The sequence below is a fragment of the Hyperolius riggenbachi genome, chromosome 5 (genome assembly GCF_040937935.1).
Source record: "Hyperolius riggenbachi isolate aHypRig1 chromosome 5, aHypRig1.pri, whole genome shotgun sequence".
Classification (NCBI taxonomy): domain Eukaryota; kingdom Metazoa; phylum Chordata; class Amphibia; order Anura; family Hyperoliidae; genus Hyperolius; species Hyperolius riggenbachi.
Window position 1 is genome coordinate 56,656,557 of NC_090650.1, and position 9,405 is coordinate 56,665,961.

General features: G+C 39.2%; 1 protein-coding gene across 2 annotated transcripts in view; it reads left to right on the forward strand.

Annotated features, from left to right (window-relative positions):
* The window catches only part of ODAD2 (outer dynein arm docking complex subunit 2), a 226,279-nt gene extending 217,945 nt beyond the window's left edge, over positions 1 to 8,334 (forward strand). The window contains exons 20-21 of one of the 2 annotated variants that reach the window (XM_068235727.1): positions 3,872 to 3,931; positions 8,145 to 8,201. In XM_068235727.1, the coding sequence (XP_068091828.1) occupies positions 3,872 to 3,883 (12 nt within the window). In that variant the 3' untranslated portion in view covers positions 3,884 to 3,931; positions 8,145 to 8,201. Of the gene's footprint in view, positions 1 to 3,871; positions 3,932 to 8,144 lie in introns of both variants that reach the window. The other variant, XM_068235726.1, reaches the window with a different exon arrangement.
* Positions 8,335 to 9,405: the final 1,071 nt, after the last annotated feature.

Consider the following 9,405-nt stretch of genomic DNA (forward strand, 5'->3'; position numbering starts at 1 on the left):
CCTCCTCCCATTCATTTACACAAGATTTTGCATGCGCTTCACCCCTCCGCTAACCATCCGTCACTCTCCAATCTTTGATATCTTTAAACGTGCCCTCAAAACTCACTTTTTCCGTCAAGCATACGCTCTACCTTAGGCCATTTCTCCTTGTGACCTCTGGCCAAGTTGTACTCCTACTAGATATCCTACAACATACTGCCTCTAGGTATGAATATTGTATACTACACCACCTCTTGTTTCCCCCCTATTCCTTTAGATTGTAAGCTCGCAAAGGGCAGGGCTCTCCTCCCCCCCCCCCCCCCCCCCCCCCATTTTTTACACATTTATTCATATTCATTTTAAATTCATATTTATATTGCCAATGTAATTACCAATTCGGTATTTTGTACTGAATCTGTATTTTGTACCAACTTGTATTTCATGTATTGATGTACACCAATGTCTGTAATATTTTGTACTCTATACTTTGTACAGCACCATGCTATATGTTGCCGCTTTATAAATGAATAATAATAATGTCACTTACGATTCACTTACTGCGCCTGAATTATTATGACGGTGCTAGGAGTCCATGTCCTGAGTCGGGAAAAAATCCTGAATAGACTTCCGAGAACCTTGCACTCCTTATTGGATACAATACTTAAAAATGTAGCATATATTACAGCACCTCCAAAGTCCCAAAAATGTAATTAATCCAGATAGTGGATTCAAGAAATTAGTAGTACCACATGCTGCACTATGGTGGGACAGCAGACAGATGGACCAATCAGAAGCCGCCTCAACAAATACAAATATGCTGATGCAGGAGCTCCTGGTTGGCTGAAGAAGGGGATTGCAGTGAGTACAGGCGGGGCAACGTTCTTCAATCAAGCAAGAATATGATTGATGAAGAAAAAAAAAAACAGATGGGGAAAAGAATACTGAAAAATAGGCACAAATTATGACGATTGATTTAATAAAATGTTATGCCAATTTCATAAAATATTTTTACATTGCAATTGACAGAGTAATAACGTACTCTTATACCATGTGGTGTAAATCTTGTTTTCAGCAGTAGCTCCTGTGTATGTATTTCAGAATCTTTTTTTATGGGTAGCACGGTGGCGTAGAGGTTAGCACTCTCACCTTGCAGCGCTTGGTCCCCGGTATGAATCCCAGCCAGGTCAACATCTGCAAAGAGTTTGTATATTCTCCCTGTGTCTGTGTGGGTTTCCTCCGGGCACTCAGGTTTCCTCCTACATCCCAAAAACATATAGACAAGTTAATTGGCTTCCCCCTAAATTGACCCTAGACTATGAAACATGCACTACATGATACATACATAGACATATGACTATGGTAGGGACTAGATTGCGAGCCCCTCTGAGGGACAGTTAGTGACAAAACAATATACTCTGTACAGCGCTGCATAATATGGCTATATAAATACTTAAATAAATACAAATAAATCTTATACAGTTTACACACGCCCCACTCTGAGGTGCCCTGAGGCATTGCAAGTGCTGCTGGGAAAAATACATCATGTGGGTAGTGTCACATGGACACGATGGGACATGTTGGAAATTCGAAAGGAAAACTGGTTGATGACGGAAGAGTCCAACCACCACTCCTATTCTGCGAACTCTGAAATGGGGATAACAAATGTTTTTACACTACCAGGAAGGGAACGTAATTGCAAACGTTAAGCCTAAATACCATCGGACATCATTTTTTTATTTTATAGCTTAGGCTGACTTTAGCCCTTTATGAGAAATTTCCAGGCGTTATAATATTGTTATTATTATTGTAATAATTATTATCATTATTGATATTATTATTATTTAGAAGTCAGCTGAGCTAACATAAAATGTCACCTTATTCATTAATTTTACTCACAGGTTAAGACCTTTTTGCAGCGCATTAGGAGTAATTATGGGGTTGATTTACTAGAGAATGTTAATTTTAATGTTTCGTAGCGACTTACGCAAATTGTGTAGCACACTATATACATGTGCTACAAGCTGACACATCATTGCATTCCAGCGGTTCTGGAGGTGTGTTTAGCTTCTAAGGGTACAATGGTTAATTTGCATATATTCAGCAGTGATGCACTGGGAGACATCTCAAGCTCACTCCAACCTGAATTATCGCACATTCTTTCTGTTTTAAGAAAGCAAACTTTTGTTTTTCTTAACATCTTAGTAAGGGGGCTTTTAGGACCATTGTAGTCCCTTACACACTCCAATGAGTTCTGGGTCACCATGAGCTTGCTGGTTAGTCTGTACCTCTCGGTGTTACAAGCCCTACTTCATAGAGCCAAATTAATCCATGCCATGCACTGATGAGGATCAAACAATCCGAAACAGTCTGTATGCATGTTGGATTATTATGGCTCTGTACAAATTAACAAGCAGACACATCATTGCATTCCAGCGGTTCTGGAGGTGTGTTTAGCTTCTAAGGGTACAATGGTTAATTTGCATATATTCAGCAGTGATGCGCTGGGAGACATCTCAAGCGCACTCCAACCTGAATTATCGCAAATTCTTTCTGTTTTAAGAAAGCAAACTTTTGTTTTTCTATACATGTATCACTTACGTTGCTTGAATAACATGCAACTCAAGTGGTGCATTTATATAGCGCAATATGCAGTTTGTCTAACTCTCTATTAAAATTGGGTAAATTCTAGTAATCTTAATGTGAGCTTTCTGCACACGTTAAGATTAACGTTCTTTGGTGAATCAACCCCTATATGCTTAGTCAGTGTGTGAAGCAGATAAGAGTAATTCTGGAGAAATATGTTGTAGAAAAACGATGGTCTAAGCAGGGTAGGCAAATTTCTTCAGATGACTCAGAGTCTGCATTGCTAACTACAGCCCTTGCTCTCTGCCAATCCTCCTGGTATTGGAAAAAAATATGCAAATGTGTAACCTTGTGTACAGGTGAAACACGAAAAATAAGAATATTTAGCAAAAGTTCATTTATTTTACTATTTCAACTTAAAAGGTGAAACTAAAATATGTATATAGCTATTGGTCTGACACTAACCCACATTGGATATACATCCCTCCAAGACTGTTGGAACAAAACAATTGATAATATGGTGTGGTATATGGGGTACAAATATAGTGGGGCCATTCTTTATCAATGGAAACCTCAAGGCCACTGGATATAGGAAATTGCTACATGATGATGGGTTTCCCTCTTTATGCACTGAAGCTGGCACGTTCCCTGTGTTTTTTGAGCAAGATGGTGCACCACCACATTATGGTTGTCAGGTCTGAGCATTCCTAGATGAAAGTGGATTGGTCGTCGTGGGCCAGTTGAATGGCCCCCAAGGTCTCCCGATCTGACCCCCTTAGACTTTTATCTTTGGAGTCATCTGAAGCCAATTGTCTATGCTGTGAAGATACGAGATGTGCAGCACCTGAAACTACGGATACTGGAAGCCTGTGCTAGCATTTCTCCTGCGGTGTTGCTATCAGTGTGTGAAGAGTGGGAGAAGAGGGTTGCATTGACAATCCAATACAATGGGCAACACGTTGAACACATTTTATAAGTGGTCATAAACTTGTAAATAACTCATGAAAGAATAAAGTTACATTAAAACCAAGCACACCATTGTTTTTCTTGTGAAATTCCCAATAAGTTTGGTGTGTCACATGGCCCTCTTCCTATTGAAAAAAACAAAAGTTGGATTCAGAATGGCCGACTTCAAAATGGCCGCCGTGGTCACCACCCATCTTGAAAAGTTTCCCCCCTCACATACTACTCATACTAATGAGCCACAAACAGGAAGTTACTATCACCAACCATTCCCATTTTATTAAGGTGTATCCATATAAATGTCCCACCCTGTGTAACTGAAAGCAACTGCTATATTTCTTGTCAGAACTGGAAATGATCATTGTCAGAAGAAAAGAGAGAGCTTCTGAGAGGAACTGACTGTGAGGTAAGTATGTAATACTCATTTGCAGGTACATCATGTGTTTATGTTAAATAATTTTACTCAGTTCAGGTTCACTTTAAGCTTATCCATTTTTTCTGCTTCCAACAAATCACCTTCAATAGCTGATGGTTAACTGACTGTTTAATATATCACGGCTCCGTGAGGACGCCATTGCTAATAGATCAACAATGTTATTTACTTCACCTGTGGTTTGACGTTGTGGTTGATCTGTGTAAGTCCCTAACTTTACATTTCCCAACATTATATCCCAACATTATATATCATTTGCCACTTAACAGTCTGTCCTGCCAATTCTGCAATCTTTTGTACAAAAATAATATCTGATGTAAACTGTGACCTGCCTATAGCAGCTCAGTTAAACTACAGAACCTAAATTGAAAAATAATTTCACAGTCTCTTAAAAAATCTATTTGCGCACTAAAAGATGTTTTTTTAAATGTATTTTTTTTCTATTTGTCCAGACTCGTGTTGCGTTTTAAGAAACCTAGTTATTAGTTATTCCAGAACTTCAAGTCTTGTCACGTACAGTCTGAATGCCTCCATTTATTTAGAAGTTGGAATAGATCTGCCAAAGGTTACTTTTTTCATTGTAATTCTTTTTATTGCGTTCTTAATGCGCATAGGGGCGAGCAAAGCATAGTTGTTTAACTTGCTAAATGCAATAAGATGAATTTCATATACTGAGACAGTATTTAAATAGTAATTCTGCCCCACAGACTTAATCTCATTAGACCACGCTGGCTTTGAGTTACACTTCAGTTGAGTTTTTACAATCTCTGTGCTCAGTAATTTTGTGGTGGAAAAGCAGGCATGCTGCATATTTACATGATAACATAGCTGGTGAGGTAAAGCAGAACATGAAGCCACACTTTATACTGGCTTCTATTCATAAAGGAGCAGCTATAGTATTCCCCACGTCAAAACAAACTACAGTTAAAAAAGGAAACAGAAACAATACAAGCTCTAACTCGCTACAAGTAGGCCCGAGTGTTTAAACTCTATTTGGTTCAGTCCACCCAAAAGCCATATTTCATTTTTGTGGTGCAGCATGGTGTCCTGGTCCACCCTCTGATGTCTTGGACCTCTTGGAGATTCTTGGGCTAACATCAGGCAGCCATAGTTGCTGGATGTGTTCCCACCTACTTTGATGTATTGGGTGTTTCTACATAGATTGTTTCTCCTCAAGTTGCATTCTTCAGGAATACATTCTGGCCAGGCAGTTTAGCAAATATTTAAAAAAAAAAGGTGTGGAAGTAATCTTATATTACCTCTATACTTCTTCTTGCAGCTTCCTCTTTTCTGTGTTGATTACTGATTCTTTGTGCATGCCTTTTTAATTAACATTATATAGTGCTGACAGGCTCCTCGGCAGAGGATCCAAACACTCAAACCCCCTACAGGAGGACCGAGTTAGCACAGCTCACTGGAACATATGCAAAAAGAAGGTCCACAAAGCTCAGATGAGTACTAAAACCCAGTTACTTTATTTCTTCAAACGGACACAGGATAGCAAAGGCATCCACAGAAACAAGTGACACACAACTATAATGCAACTATATATCCCAAAGAGCGTTCAGGCCAATCACATCACTAAGAGGTTAAAACTTGATCTTTATTATCATTCCATAAAAGTATTTTGGCTTACAATGCCACCATCAAGAGAGCACGACCAAGCAATCAGATTGCCAGAGCAGAACAATTCAGAGGTGCAAAGGAGGCTGACGATTGTTTGCACTATAATAGGGGCTTTCTCAAGATTGCTTCAACTTCTTGAGAAAGAAGAAATAAAACAGCAGCAGTTGCTATTGCCACCATAGTTGTTGCTACACTCCTGAGGTGAAATTATCTTTCAGAAAATGCATCCAAGTTTTAGTATTAGTCTTAATCCTTCTGTTTTGAAGAGTCCATAGCCCAACATTAAATCTAAACAACGATGATCCCCCATTTTTTTTGTTCTCTTCATTGCATCAAATGATCGCAGAATAAACTTACAAATACATACAGGATCTTCTCAAAAAATTAGCATATTGTGATAAAGTTCATTATTTTCTGTAATGTACTGATAAACATTAGACTTTCATATATTTTAGATTCATTACACACAGCTGAAGTAGTTTCAAGCCTTTTATTGTTTTAATATTGATGATTTGGGCATACAGCTCATGAAAACCCAAAATTCCTATCTCAAAAAATTAGCATATTTCATCCGACCAATAAAATAAAAGTGTTTTTAAAACAAAAAAAGTCAAGCTTCAAATAATTATGTTCAGTTATGCACTCAATACTTGGTCGGGAATCCTTTTGCAGAAATGACTGCTTCAATGCGGCGTGGCATGGAGGCAATCAGCATGTGGCACTGCTCAGGTGTTATGGAGGCCCAGGATGCTTCGATAGCAGCCTTAAGCTCATCCAGAGTGTTGGGTCTTGCGTCTCTCAACTTTCTCTTCACAATATCCCACAGATTCTCTATGGGGTTCAGGTCAGGAGAGTTGGCAGGCCAATTGAGCACAGTAATACCATGGTCAGTAAACCATTTACTAGTGGTTTTGGCACTGTGAGCAGGTGCCAGGTCGTGCTGAAAAATGAAATCTTCATCTCCATAAAGCTTTTCAGCAGATGGAAGCATGAAGTGCTCCAAAATCTCCTGATGGCTAGCTGCATTGACCCTGCCCTTGATAAAACACAGTGGACCAACACCAGCAGCTGACATGGCATCCCAGACCATCACTGACTGTGGGTACTTGACACTGGACTTCAGGCATTTTGGCATTTCCCTCTCCCCAGCCTTCCTCCAGACTCTGGCACCTTGATTTCTGAATGACATGTAAAAGTTGCTTTCATCCAAAAAAAGTACTTTGGACCACTGAGCAACAGTCCAGTGCTGCTTCTCTGTAGCCCAGGTCAGGCGCCTCTGCCACTGTTTCTGGTTCAAAAGTGGGTTCATGCTTCCATCTGCTGAAAAGCTTTATGGAGGTGAAGATTTCCTTTTTCAGCATGACCTGGCACCTGCTCACAGTGCCAAAACCACTGGTAAATGGTTTACTGACCATGGTATTACTGTGCTCAATTGGCCTGCCAACTCTCCTGACCTGAACCCCATAGAGAATCTGTGGGATATTGTGAAGAGAAAGGTGAGAGATGCAAGACCCAACACTCTGGATGAGCTTAAGGCTGCCATCGAAGCATCCTGGGCCTCCATAACACCTGAGCAGTGCCACAGGCTGATTGCCTCCATGCCACGCCGCATTGAAGCAGTCATTTCTGCAAAAGGATTCCCGACCAAGTATTGAGCGCATAACTGAACATAATTATTTGAAAGTTGACTTTTTTTGTTTTAAAAACACTTTTATTTTATTGGTCGGATGAAATATGCTAATTTTTTGAGATAGGAATTTTGGGTTTTCATGAGCTGTATGCCAAAATCATCAATATTAAAACAATAAAAGGCTTGGAACTACTTCAGTTGTGTGTAATGAATCTAAAATATATGAAAGTCTAATGTTTATCAGTACATTACAGAAAATAATGAACTTTATCACAATATGCTAATTTTTTTAGAAGATCCTGTATAACAGCGCAAGCTAACTATCTAATCTGCTGGCCTGAATAGTAAAGCTACAATGCCATGGTTTCACCAGTAAGTTGCATTGCAGGTGAAATTTTAACCTGAAACGCCTGCTCTTGGGTAACAGGAAGACTTTGTGCTGCCGTAATGCTGCACTGAATGGTCAAAATTAAGATCGGTTGTAAAGTGAAAAGCTGCAAAATGTTTAAATTCAATTGACACAATTCTTGATCCCAGAACAGATTTCAAAGGGCAGAAGAAGAAATGTTAAAATGTATCATTTAAATTTGCTTATTAAGGCTGGATTCACAGTGGTCAGTTGCATAACGCATGCGTTAAAATGTGTGTGAACTGCAGTGGAGACTGGCCATAGACTTTAATGCAAAGCCTGCTTGCAGCAAGTTAGAGTAACATGATCCATTGCTGTGAACAGGCCCATAGAATTGTATGGGCAGTAAGTTGACACGCAGAATTTTTCTGCAACGCAACTGAGCACTGAACCTAGCCTAAAGGAATGATGTATGGTGTTTTAAGCCCTGTTTTATTTTTATGTCACTCTGTGCTGCATATTATGGAGAGATCACATTCTTGTACATTAGATTCTTAAATGTCATGATTGGTGTTTTTCAGCTCTTGATCGACATGGTTGGCTCCAAAGATGACCTTCTTCAGGAAGCTGCGGCTGGATGTATAGCCAATATTCGGCGACTGGCTCTGGCTAATGAGAAAGCGCGATATGGCTAATGCCGAGGAATGAGTTCCATCGTTTGATCAATCTTCATTCACAATGCTCTATTAAATAAAATAGACTTTGTCCAAACATCTTGTGTGGAGATGTACGTATGTGTGTGAATGCTAAGTACTTTCTTTTCCTATCCGCTAATTCGGTACTTTACTGCAAATACACACCAGGCCAGACATATAGTAAAAAATAAAACTTATAAATAATCACACATCACTAATTCTGGACCATCGTTTTGGGAAAAATTGTCTCATGGTGGAAGATCAGCCCCAGTCTGACATTGTGGATGTTTTAGTGGGCTAAATATTCTAAAAAAAAACAAAAACAAAAAAAACTTAGGACATTAAAATTGAAAAGACAGTCTGCTTCAAAAATCATTGAAAAAAAATTGTGGTTGAGGGGGTGTGGGGTACAAATAACTGTATGTTTTTGGAATTTGGGTGGAAACCAGAATGCCCAAAGGAAACATAGGAGAACATACTAAAGAATACCCAGGAAGATCATGATGACCCAGAACTACTAGGATAGTATAAGGGGCCAAAAGAAACCAAAAAGCCCTCCTACTAAAAAGCAATGCTGAATGTAATTTTGCCTTCTTAAAACAGAAGGTATTGGAAATAATTCAGCTTTAAGTGAGCAAGTGTGGTTTCCCATGATGCATCATTCCCAAATATGCAAATCATCTATTTATGCCCCTCAAAGCCAGGCACACATCCAGAACCTCTGGTGTATAGAGAGCCTATAGCTTATACAATTTACAATCCACCATTTGTACAGCCTGTTTGGCACTTTCTTGTCCTCATCAGTGCTTGGCATGGATTGATATGGCTCCATGTGATATAGGGCTTGGACTAGTGCTACAGAATACCTAGGCCCAGAACCAACTAGGAAAGTATACTTTCCTAGTGGTTTTGGGTCACCATGAGCTATTTGGGTATTCTGTAGAACTACTTTAATGTAACTGTCAGGCATAAAATAAAAAATCAATTATTTATTTTTATCTGGTAAACAAGTAATAAGGATGCTAACCAGGCAATCCAAAAGGTAAAATCACTATTACTTTTTTGGTTGATAAATGATCATTCCTTAGTTTACCTGACTCTTATTTGGTACACACAAAGGAAGTTGCAGGGCATGCTGGGTTGTCCT